The sequence below is a fragment of the Crotalus tigris genome, unplaced genomic scaffold (genome assembly GCF_016545835.1).
Source record: "Crotalus tigris isolate CLP2741 ecotype Arizona unplaced genomic scaffold, ASM1654583v1 scf7180000017585.4430047, whole genome shotgun sequence".
Classification (NCBI taxonomy): Eukaryota; Metazoa; Chordata; class Lepidosauria; order Squamata; family Viperidae; genus Crotalus; species Crotalus tigris.
In genome coordinates, this window is record NW_024096493.1 from 1,989,392 (window position 1) to 2,002,696 (window position 13,305).

General features: G+C 39.0%; 1 protein-coding gene across 1 annotated transcript in view; it reads left to right on the top strand.

The window, feature by feature from the left end:
* Nucleotides 1-85: 85 nt before the first annotated feature.
* LOC120316041 (guanine nucleotide-binding protein G(q) subunit alpha) overlaps nucleotides 86-13,305 on the top strand; it is a 98,330-nt gene continuing 85,110 nt past the window's right edge. Inside the window, exon 1 of the mRNA XM_039361184.1 lies at nucleotides 86-332. Coding sequence (XP_039217118.1) covers nucleotides 197-332 — 136 coding nt within the window. The 5' untranslated portion in view covers nucleotides 86-196. The remainder of the gene's footprint in view (nucleotides 333-13,305) is intronic.

The window sequence follows — 13,305 nt, forward strand, 5'->3', positions numbered from 1 at the left end:
GAGGTGCCCGGGCGTCTCGGCGTGTTAGCAGCCAGGGTTCTCCCCGGGGCTCGTCGCCTTGCCTTCGCTTGCGCCTGGCGACGGGAGGGGCGCTCCGACTGAGGAGCGGGGGGGCTTTCTGGCGCTCGCGGCTTTGTGGCTCGGGGTCTGCGTGTTTTCGGGGGGTGGGGGGCTGCGCCTGAACCAGCTCGGAAGAATGACTCTGGAGTCCATCATGGCGTGCTGCCTGAGCGAGGAAGCCAAGGAAGCCAGGCGGATCAACGATGAAATTGAGAGGCAGCTCCGCCGAGACAAGCGGGACGCTCGCCGAGAACTCAAGCTGCTGCTGCTGGGTAAGACTTAACCGGCGGCGCCCGTCACCCCATTTTGGCCAACTGCTTTGCCCCCTTCCCCTCCTCCCTTCGGGCCAATCTGGCTTCATCCCAGGCGAAAGAGGGAGACTGCATAAATGCGCCGGAGGACCTTAGGTCTACCTAGAAGAAAGGGGTGATCCTGGGTGTGCTGATGCGTGTGTGTGCACGCACGCGAGAGCTCTCACAAGAATAGTGGCCCTAGATTATTTGGATTTATTCCCATGCAGTTGTGCACATCGTAGCGGTAGCCAAGCCAGCTGCTGCTGTAGGAAACCAGAGCTTGGGTCTGTTGGCGTGAAAGGTGTGTTCAAACGGCAGGATGAGGAGGGGCCGTAAGAGAATTGCAATCCCTTCCCGCTTCCTTTTTTTTTTTTTCAATGGGACTGTGCCATCTCCATCCTTAACAAAATGCGTTATCCTGGGCGTAGGAGCGAGGTATGCGGATGCCGGGCTGCTTTGCCTAGCCGTCTCGGCCCTTTCTTCTCCTGGCATATTTGCCCGCCGTCTCCTCCTGCCTTTCCGAGCAAGCAGCGAATCGAATGGCTGCTTGTGCTTGCTGTGGGTAGTTTCGTGTGTGGAGTGGACGCCTTCCCGAAAATGGAGAGAAAGAGGAGAGGTCGGGTGAAAAGGGAGAGAGGAGAAGTAGAGCAAGATGCCGAGCTTCAGGCAGAGAGATGGGCGGCAAACGCCTGTTGTGGGAATGCGAAGAGAGCAAGAAGGGAAAACGCATTCCCCCTCCCCGCCTTTGCCAAGGTTGACCCGAAATAAAGAGCTGGACTGAAGGAGCTGCCTTCTAGGATTGATGAAGACAGGATTGTGAATATGTGTTCCCTTTTCAGGAAGGCTGGAGTCCTTCCTCTGCCCTGGAGCAGTGGTTTTTCTTTGAAAGGCAGCAGGATCTGAACACAGATGAGGTGGAAGGCAAGCAAGGGTCTGGATCTAGCCTTCTACCAGAGGCTGGCTGTGAACTGGGAATCTTTTATTGGTACAGAAAGATGAAAGCTTTGGATCAGGGACTCCTATAATTGGCCAGCTAGATCTGTGTGAGAATAGGAAGCGGTGGAGCTCTTGCCATTTGGGGCTTCAAGCCACCCAAATTAAAGACATGGGAGAAAAAAGTACTTGTCCATTTGGTGAGGGTCTCTATGTTCTGCTGTAATTAATTCAAAGGGGAGGCTGTGACTAGGAATAATGGCTTGAAAAAAAAATGTCTGCAGTACTGTTTGCTTGGAAGGCGTGGTATTATAAAATTGACTGCCATGTGTGAACCTCACAAAGAGCTCATGACTTTATTGAAGCCTGCCTCTGTTTTGCACACAAAACTAATTCTTCAGTCTTAGGGACATTTCCATTAAGAAAAATTAAAATTGGCGAATAGCTCAGAAAACAAACTCTGCAGTCAGGGGCTGCACAGCAACATAGATGTCTTTTTTCTTATGTAAGTTCTGCTGTGTAGTTCATATTGTTATGGGTGGAAAAAGAATATAATAATGCAAAGAAAAGGATCTTTGCTCTTTGGGCTCCATTGACTCAGGCTTGTCAGGAGTAAGCTGACTTGAAATAAATAAGTTGAACTTCTCTTTGTATTGTCATAAGAATATCCAGGTAGAATAATAACACCTTTGGGGCAAGTAACTGCTCTACCCAACTCTTTAGGGTAGCCTTCTCAGAGCTGATGCCTTCAATTGTGATGACACTACAACTCTCAAAATTAGTTACCTGGGGATTTTGGACATTATAATTCTAACGTGTCTGGAGGATGTCAAGTTCAGGAAGGCAGATCAACATTATCAGATAATTTGTTCCTTGGTTGCTGAATTATTAAAAATATAGTCTTTAAGTACAATTTCAGATTGGAGGAAAAGGGGATGTGTGGAAAGCGCATTTAGATACTTGGTATCTTCCTTATGAGTGTTTACCCATAGCTGAGAAATTAACCAATATATATGTCAAGGATGTGTTATAACAAAATCAGATGTCTCTGAGTATCTGGTTTTTATTCTTAATAAACCCAGATGATTTGATATATAAATAGTAGACTTTTTGTATTCGTTGCTTGTGAACATAAGGAGTTCTGTTTGTCTGTTAGAATAATATTCATATTGTATGCTAGTTAAAAACTTGACTATAATAGTATGCCTCATTTACAAATACATTGGTCACCACTCTTTGGGAGAAAAAATAGGAATGGGTCATAGAATGGGTGGATGATGGCAAATTCTTATAAGATATTACAGTTTTCTTATTTTTTTTCTAAAAACTAACAAATGCACTGTTCAGATCCACCAATTTTTCTATGAAAATTTCAATTATGTATGTACAGAGCTTTCCAATTAAGCTTTCCAAAGATTGGTAGATTAAGACTATTGTCACTAAACTGGTAGTTATACAAATGTAGTTGACATTCAATAAGTTGCAAGTAAATTTAGAACTATAAAAGCTCAGAAATCTCAGTAAGACTTTTTTGTGAAGAACAGAAAATTTGAATTTTTTTTCTTGAGGGTTTCATCAAACATCTGAAAACATTTATATCATAACGTACAATATTCACTGTTTTTAGCCTGTGTACCAGAATGATCCATGTTAATCTGAGAACAAACTTTGCAGAAATTAAAAAAAGGCTTCCCTCAACTCCAAATAGATGTTCTGAGATTGGAGAGTAAGCCAAAAATTACCTTTAGTGTTATTTATCTGCTGTATTTGACATACGGATTTTATTCAGTAGAAGACCTATATTCCAATTATCACTTAATAAAGGTATATTCATTTATCATTTGTTTCCAACATTTGTTTTCTCTTTTGAGTTACTGAAGCTAAATGGTAGCACCTCCTAACTCAGTGGTTCTCAACCTTTTTAATGCCGCGACCCCCAACCAGTCGTAAATCAAGGACTACCCAACCGGTTGTAAATCGAGGACTACCCAACCGGTCATAAGTCGAGGACTTTCCCTGCCCGGGAGTGCTGCGCATGCGTGGTGCTGCTCCCTGCGCCGGCCGAGGTGTAGCTGGCAGGGCCACCAGCTGGCCCAGCCCAAGGGAGGTAAGGCACCCGCCGGGCCCCACGCGCGCCAGCAACCCTCCCTGTGCCGCCAGCCTCCCACCTCCCACCCCTGGCCCTCTTCTACTTACATTTTTAGTAGTTGCTCAGCAGGGAGGAGTGGAAACTTCCAGATAGCTCGCCTTCGCTGCAGACAACTTGCAGCACCGTTTGCAGAATGGAACTTTTGGCGGGCTCAGCATGGCAGAGACAGCCTGAACAATTCCTATTGGCTTTTGAAAGCAATAGAATTGGACTCTATTCAAGAGAGTCTATTCTATTGGCTTTCAAAAGCCAATAGAATAAAAGGGAGTAGCATAGCTAAGGAAAAGAGGAAAAAAATGGCGGACTGTGTTGTTTGGCGACCCCCGTGAAATGGTCATTCGACCCCAAATGGGGTCCTGACCCACAGGTTGAGAACCACTGTCCTAACTGAACCTGGGCAGTCTTAACAAGCTATAAGCAGGATCAAACCTAGTCATTAATTGGATGGGAAGCTACCAAGAAGTAGCAGAACTATTGACTAAAATGTGGAGTTGGAACACTTTAGAAAAAGACTTTATTTATATCCTGCTCCACATTCAGAAGGAACGTAGATCATAAAAACAAGGGAAAGCCATTTTATTGAGTCTATAATATTCTCCATTGTAAAAAAAATAATAATGATTTTATTTAGTCAGATTCTACTCATGATGATTATGTGAACACATCCCTGGTTTTTTTTTTTCCTTGACAACAGTATGGAAGTTACGTTGTACTGTATTGTCATCTTAAATTGTTTTTACTCCCCAGATTAGCCTATAGCCCTGGGATTTCCTGGTAGAATACTAACAGGCTCTGCTTTTAAGGTTTTTTTTCAGATCAACCAAAGTCAGGTGGTGCTGCACCCAACAGATTTTATATACATGGAACCATAACTTGAAATGAAGTTTTTATAAAATATGTGTCAGTTTCTTGGAAGTAAAGGTTATTGAACTTAAAATAAATGTTTTATTTAATGATTCTTTTTTTAAAAAGCAATTTATAATAGGCCTTTGGCCTTTATTAAGCCAAATAGAATTTGCAAATTAATATGCAAATCTTCCAGTAGACAAGAACATAAGAAAAGTCGGTTTGAAATTCAGGACAAAATAAGTGCAAAAATGTGGATAATGTTTCAGAGATGACAGCGGTTTGCAGATTCCCAACTGAAATATTAAGAATCTAAGAAGGATGGTCTGAGAGCAGTTTACACAGTAATAGATCTTTGTTGAAGCTGAACTGGTGTAGATCTTTAATGTGAAAAATATCATTAGGGTCCCATTTAAAATGCACTATATAAATCCAATAATCTGAATACTTAATTTATTAATATTTTGGAACATCTTTTTGCTAAGAGCACCAAACCATTGCGTAAATAATTTGAAATAAAACCATGAATTTAGAATAGTAGAATTTAAAGATTATTGAAAAGGGAACATTAGTGGCATGTCTTACTACCAGGAGATTCCTTGGATGAAGTACATTTTGTACTTGAAAACAGCATAAGAAAAAACTTTTTGTTACATGTCTGGGCAAATGGGTTTCAATGAAAATTTGTGACTTTTGGAAGATCTCTGAGGAAATTTTTAAAAATCAGATGAGATACTGTAATAACAATAACAATATGAGAAGGAGGAGAAGAAGAAGAAGACGACGACAGCAATCAGGTTCTTGGATAGTAAAATCCTAATTTCAAGGGATTTAAAAGCTAAAATTAACTTCCAGACAGCAATATATAGGGGTCTGCTGCCATCAAGCCTAATTTTATAGTATGCCAAGTACCAAGCAAAACAAAAAAAATTAGGCTAGAAAACCCTACAAACTAAGAAGTAAATAACTTGTTTGATTTCTTTACATTTCTGGATGAAACATGTCAGTTCAGAGCCATGGGGGTATAGTGGTTAGAATTTGGTATTGCAGGCTAATTCTGCCCACACCCAGGAGTTCGATCCTGACCAGCTCAAGATTGACTTAGCCTTCCATCCTTCCAAGGTCGGTAAAATGAGAACCCAGATTGTTGGGGAAAATATACTGATAACTGTAAACCACTCAGAGAGTGTTGTAAAGCACTATGGAGCGTATATAAATCTAAGTGCTATTGCTATTGCCGAGGTGGCACAGCAGTTAAGAGTGCAGTACTGCAGGCCACTTTAGCTGACTGTGTTCAGCAGGTCAGCGGTTCAAATCTTACCGGCTCAAGGTTGACTCAGCCTTCCATCCTTCCGGGGTAGGTAAAATGAGGACCCAGATTGTTGGGGGCAATGTAAATATATATATATACATTGCTTACTGGTGTACACTGCTTAGAGAGTGCTTGCACTTAAAGCGGTATATAAGTCTCATAAATAAATAAATTAGACTCAAGTTACAGAAATTCTTTACTAGTATTCCAATCAGAAAAAAAATTGCTGAACACTATATTAACGCAGGTTTTTGCCATTGGATTATTGGACACATTCAGGATACTTTTTGTATTGATGAAAATAAAAAAGATTTCTCAACCAAATTCTTTGATTTATTGCCTCAATTCTTTCTGGTAACCGATATTGTCAATTTAGGAGATAATCTACATCTTCCACAACTTTTGGTTCACAAGTAGAAAGATATTTGCCCTTTATTATTGACTTCATAATTCTACATTGATTCCTTCCCAAATAATAGAATAATGACTCAGCCTTCAGAAACAACAGTTAATGGCTCATTTCAAAAGCTCTGTCTGTAAATCAACTCTTTTCCAACCTCTTGAGCCCCAGACTACAATTTCTAAATTTCCTTTTTTGTAAATGCAGGTATTCCTCAACTTATGACCACAATCGAACCCAAAATTTCTATTGCAAAGTGTTAATTGAATTTTGCCCCATTTTACGATCTTTTTGCCACCATAGTTAACTGCAGTTATTAAGTTAAGTAAGATGGTTGTTAAGTAAACTAGCTTTCCGGTTGACTTTATTTGGCAGAAGGTCACAAAAGGTGATTACATGACCCCAGGGTATTGTACTATCATAATTGTAACTTCGAATGGTCGTTAAATTAACTTTTATAAGTAGATGACAGACCTGTAAAGCTTTAAAAACTATAATAAAACAACAAAAATAGCCTGCCCTATATTACCAAATAATCAAGTAAAAACTACCAAACAATGAAATAAAATCAGTGATAGACCTAGAATATTCTGTTCCATTTTTTAAATTTAATGGCACTTAGGAAATAATAGTAGATATTTACAACATCTTTTGATTTCACCAAATAATAAAATGTTAATTTTAAAAAAATACATGAATTATTTTACAACACTTCTTTATGGCGATACAAGTCCTTACATATAGTGTAGTGATCAGATGGTATTATAATATTCTTAGCATTTTCTTCCTTAAAATGGTCTAAGTAGACACAGAGAGCAATACCTTCCAGGGCTAGTAGTAACTAGTAAATAGTTACTTTTACCCTTATACACATATAAATGTCATTCTAATTACTGTACGTTAAAGTAATAGAACTCAGTAAGAGAACAAAACAATTACTTGTTTGCAAACAAAGATATCACTTTGTATTAATTTTTTTAACTTTGCTTGCATTAGATACTGTTGAATAAATAATAGAATGTTAGGTTATATTTCCTGTGTTATTATCAATTGCTTTTATATTTTGATTTGATTAGAAATATTTGGTTGTTCCCTATAAGGAACAGCATATTGGATTAGAAGACATTTGGTTTGATCTGGCTGGATTGTTAAATTCAAAACACATTGTAGTGGATGATTTGCAGGGAAAACTACATTAAGGATATACATACATACATATATTCCTATGCAAATACCTTCTAATATTCTCAATTTTTTGCCCAGTAAAATGTTGGGAAAATTGGTAAATGTCAGGAACAAAAGACTAGGTCCACACGTGAAAGTTTAATTAATCTGATTTATTGCTAAAAGCCTATGCACAGGAATCTTCTCAACTAGCAGTCAGTACTTGGGGTTCAAAGGGGGAATGAGGTTAGTTCACTTGTGGCTACATAGAGATACTAACTAGGCTGATCCATGTTGTCAATCCGCCTCCAGCTCCTGCCATTCCTTATCTTACATTCGGTTTATTCCAGCATAAAGCACTGTTACGTTACATCATCTTAAAAGTGGAAAGATGTCATAATGAAAAATGTAAAATGGCTATGTAAATTCTATAGCATTATTTATTAATATATTTTTATTGATATAGTTACACTGGACATAATTATTAGGCAAGTTGTATTTTGGCAGATTAATTTTCTTATTGAACAACTACAGTGTTCTCGGTCAACCCAAAATGTTAATAAACCTCAAACCTGAATATTTAAGAAAGTAAAAGTGATGTTTTGGCTTATTTCTATGAGTGCACAATTATTGGGCAACTATTAGTGTGCAGAATTATTATGCAACTAAATGAAAAATTGCCCATCTCATTTATTTGTTTCTGTTAAAGTGAGAATAATAAACAACTCAAAATGTACAATTAACATTTCTGACATTAAAAAAAAAATCAGCGACCAATATAGCCATCCTTCTTTTCAATAACAGTCATAAGCTTTCCATTCATGGAGTCTTGTCAGTTTCTTGATCTGTTGATGATCAACATTTTGTGCAGCAGCAACCACAGCCTCCCAGATACTGTTCAGAGAGCTGTATTGTTTTCCTTCACTGTAAATCTCTCCTTTAAGAAGGGCCCACAAGTTCTCAATAGGGTTTAGGTCAGGTGAGGAAGGGAGCCCTGACATTCTTTCATCTTTGAGGCCTTTGCTGACTAACCATGCAGTGGAGTACTTCAATGCATGTGATGGAGAATTGTCCTACATAAAAGTCATGGTCTTCTTGAAAGATGCTGACTTTCCCGTACCACTGCTTGAAGAAAGTGTCTTCTAAAATCTGGCAGTAGATTTGGAAGTTGATTTTGAGTCTATCTTCAACCCAAAAAGGTCCAACTAACTCATCTTTAATAATACCAAGCCATACCAGTAGCCCACCTCCGACTTGCTGGCCAAAGTGGAGCTCTGCCTGCTACTGATCCAGCCATGGGCCTATCTATCTGGTCCATCAAGAGTCACTTTCATTTCATCAGTCCATAGAATCTTTGAAAAACCTGTGTTCAGATATTTCTTGGCCTAGTCTTGCCATTTCAACTGATGTGTCTTATTCAATGGTAGTCGGATTTCAGCCTTTCTTACCTTGGGCACTCCAGGTAGGTTGCAATTCTGGAATATGACAGCACTGGAGGATAGTGGGTTCCCTCGTAGCTTCACATTTGATTATTATCAAATCTTTGGCAGTTAATGTGCGTCTTTTTTTCTCAACATGTTTCTTGCGACCTTGTTACCATACCCTCCCTCATTACACAAACACACATCACCTGGTACGCTTATATCCATTAAGCATTCAAGTTTATACAGCTTGGAGGTAGAAAATATGCATGAAAATAATGATATGGTCAAAATACTTGCCTAATAATTGTGTGCACAGTGTATGTCTATTTAGCTTTATTAACAAGAAAGAACATACCACATTGGCATAAGTATTCAGACCCTTTACTCAGGACTTTGTTGAAGCATCTTTGGCAACAATCACAGCCTCAAGTCTTTTGGGATATGACACGACAAACTTTGCACACCTGGATTGGGGGATTTTCTGCCATTCCTTGCAAAACCTCTCAAGCTCAGTCAGGTTTGATGGAGACCATTGGTGGACAGCCATTTTCAGGCCCCTCCAGAGATATTCATTAGGGTTCAAGTCAAGGCTCTGGCTAAGCCATTCTAGGATATTTACAGAGTTGTCTTGGCTGTGTGCTTAGGATTGCTGTCATCTTGAAAAGTAAACCTTTGGCCCAGTCTGAGGTCCTGAGCACTGTGGAACAGGTTTTCCTTGTGGATATCCCTGTACTTTGCTCCATTCAGCTTTCCTTCCACCCTGACCAATCTCCCAATCTCTGCTGCTAAAAAATACCCCCACAGTATGATGCTGCCACCATCCTGCTTTCCTGTTGGGAAGATATTGGGCAGATGATGAGCAGCGCCTAGTTTCCTCCAGAAGTAACATTTAGAATTGAGGCCAAACAGGTCAATCTTGGGTTCATCAGACCATAGAATCTTGTTCCTCACAGTCTAAGAGTCCTTCAGGTGCATTTTTTGCAAACTACCAAGTGGGCTTTCATGTGTTTTGCACTGAGGAGAGGCTTCCATCTAGCACTCTGCCATAAAGCCCAGTTCGGTGGAGGACTACAGTGATGGTTGTCCTTCTGGAACTCTGTCCCATCTCCACATAGGATCTTGGAGCTCAGTCAGAGTGACCATCGGGTTCTTGGTCACCTCTCTTACTAGGGCCCTTCTCCCCTGATTGCTCAGTTTGACTGGGCAACCAGCTTTTGGAAGAGTCCTAGTTGTGCCAAACTTGTTTCATTTGAGAATTATGGAAGCCACTGTGCTCTTAGGAACCTTCAGTGTAGCAGAAATTTTATTGTAGCTTTTCCCAGTCTTACCCAGATCTGTGCCTTGCAATAATCCTGTCTCTGAGCTCTGCAGGCAGTTCCTTTGACCTTATGGCTTTTGTTGTGCTACAGCAGACATGTCAAATTCACGACGTCATGTGATGTCACGCAACATATCGGAGCTTTTTCGATGTTGCCGGCAATGGAGTGGGCACGGCTTCAGTATGATGAAACCGGCCCGCGGGCCGGCAGTTTAACACCCCTGTGCTACAGTATACATTGTCAGCTGTGAGGCCTTCTAAAAAGAGGTGTGTGCCATTTGAAATCATTCCAATCAATTTAATTTACCACACATGGACTCCAAGGTATAGAAACGTGTCAGCAGCAAACAAGAGAAATAGGAGGTACCTTAGCTAAATTTCAAGTGTTATGTCAATGTGATATTTCAGTTTTTAATACATTTACAGACATTTCTAAAATTCTGTTTTCACTGTCATTATGTGGTACTGAGGGTAGATTGAGGGGGAAAATGAATTTCAACAACTGTAGAATCAGGCTGCAGCATAACAAAATTGACAAAAATGAAGGGGGTCTGAATATTTACTGAATGCACTATATGTCAGCAACATTTCCTCTTAAACTATTTTGTGTTGATAAAACTGAATCAGTAATAAGGCAATGTGTGTAGACATGTTTCATTGTTGTCTAGTGTTTCTCAGCTGAACCTTTTATATTATTTCATCTCCTTTCTCTTGCCTCATATATCCGCATAATTAAGTACAGCAATCCATAGTTTAAATGAGTTCCATTTTATTTCCATAAGACTTCCAAATTTTGCATGTCTGTTATATTAAGTGGCAAAAAATTTTACATGCATCTAATCTTTTTAAATTTACAACAGCATAAAATCCTCAAAAATTGCATGATTCCTTGTTATTGGAGTTCAAAACCCATAATACCCAATTACGTCATGGGTGTTGAGGATTACATTTGGCAAGGATCTCCTTTAGAAAGAATGCCTGGAAACTACATTGGCTGTAGGAATTTATTTCTACAACTGAGAGCATTCGTATATATGCTTGGCAATAATACACTAATAAATTAGTGTTGAAGTGCCAGTTTGGTGTAGTGGTTAAGGCAGAAGGCTAGAAACTAAAAGATCATGAGTTCTATTTTCTACGGCTAGTTGACACAAAGCCAACACAGTGACTGTGGACCAGTCATTCTTGCTCAGCCCTAGAAAGAAAGTAATGGCAAACCACTTCCACAAATCTTGCCAAAAAAACTGCAGGGACATGATCAGGCAGTCATCAGGAGTCCAGAGTGACTCAAAGGAACCAAAAAAAAGTTAGTATTACTAGTGTACAAAAAAGAAAGGATCTACTACACAGTATATTTGTACCAAGAAAATATATAGGTGATATTAGGGCAGGGGTGTCAAACTGCCGGCCTGTAGGCTGGTCGCATCATATGGAGGCCGCATCTATCCCAGCTCCGGCAATGTAAAAAAAAGTCACGATATGTTATGTGACGCAGTGAGTTTGACACCCGTGTGTTAGGGAGAGAGATATTTTTGGTTGTAGTATGCACCACTGAAGACTTCAACTCTAATTGTGTACTTCAGCATCCAGAATTTCCCAGCCAGCTGGAGAATTCTGGGAATTAAAGTCCACGAGTCTTGAAGTTGCCAAGGTTGGATGCTCCTGCATTAAACTATAAGGCTAATGTTAAATATTAAAAGTTGCAAAATGCAATCATTTATGAGGTGGGGATGGGTGGGAACAGTCAGTATAAAATAATATAGGTTTCATGAACCAAGCATATTTTTATTAGATAAAGGCAATGCTTCTATATAATTTAGGCTTGTCTTTAATGAAAGTATATCTTGATGATACGTAGTGCTGACAGAGCAGGTAACTGAGGATCAGTTGAAATCAAATCATAAAGTTGATGTACATTCAAGTTTTATTCAAGTCCTGCCAGTTCCAATTGGGTCAGGGAGAAAAAAAATTAATACATTATTAAATATTTAGATGCTTTGAATGAAATTTAGCATGGTATACCTTTCACAGACTTTGGAATTAATATATCATTTGGGAGGAGGGGGTCTGCATTTATAGAAAATTATTAATTTGTTAATATTTTGTTAATGATTTGTTATGAAATTATTTTCTGTATTGTGACCATTGCAGAATTTATTTTATCACACATTTTTAACAATGAAGTATAATTCCTATTATGCATTAACTTTTGATTGATTGTCCTGTCACATTATTATGCTTATTATTACACAGTGAGCCAGATGTTTAGACTGGATTTGGCATTTTTACCCCCTTATTGAATCTCTCCCAAAGACTTGGGACAGACAAGTGTTGTTTGATTGTGTTAAAGGTATCATTGCAGATTGTTCTAAGTAAAGCTGCCTTTTGCAATTAATTGATGGTGATTTTGTTAATGTTGATGGTGTTCATCTACTGCTTCAGATGTTTTGGAATTGCATCCAAGACACCTTCAGTATTACTATCGGCACTATCTTTGCTTTCTTTTGCTATAGTTGTTCTATTTCTATTTGCAGATCTTTGTATTTTGTGATTTTCTTCAGTTCTTTCTCTTCTATTCTGCTGTCTCCAGGCACTGTCATGTCCACTATCCAGACTTTTTTTATCTTATTAAATCTGGGGTATTGTGTGACAAGTGCTTGTCTGTTTTACTTTTAAAGCCCAAAGCACTTTTGCTTCTTAATGTTCTATTACTTTATCTATGTTGTGGTCCCACCAGTTTCTTGCTTGCAGGCAAATGGTATTTCTTGCAGAACTTCCAATGCACCATTATTACTACTTTGTTACAACATTGTTTGTAATCAGTCTGTGTGATTACAGTGTGATTCAGTATACTTGATCTTGTCAGCTTGAAGGATGCCCAAATATTTGAAATGATCATTTTCATTCAAACTCTTGATATTATTTCCATTAAACATCTTGATTCCTTCAGTTTTCACTTTTCTTTCCCTGTTGATGGTAAGGATAGTACATTTGCCCAATTTGGCTGTATATACTAACGATGTTGAATAACAATTCTATTTCAGATTGTGTTTTTTCTTTCAGCTTCAGATTGTCCATGTAAAAGAGATGGAACAGCTTGGCAAGGTTTTTAGTATTAGTATTAGTCTACTGTTTATTATATTTAGTTATGTTTTGGCATGCTACTTTATTTTGCTTCCTTGGTGCTGATTTCCCATTTTACCCTGTAAACAGTGAAGTAGTTTATAGTTACTGTTTGGAGATTTTGCTGTAAAACAAATTATTATTCTGCTAGCTAGGAATCCACAAAAATGAAACGGCAAGTGACATCTAGAAATCAAAATTGGTGGCAGGGTTTTGAAGATTTTTCATCTACGGAATAGGAAGCAGAGATCATTGTTTTCACAGCAGCACAGCGGGTGGTGTC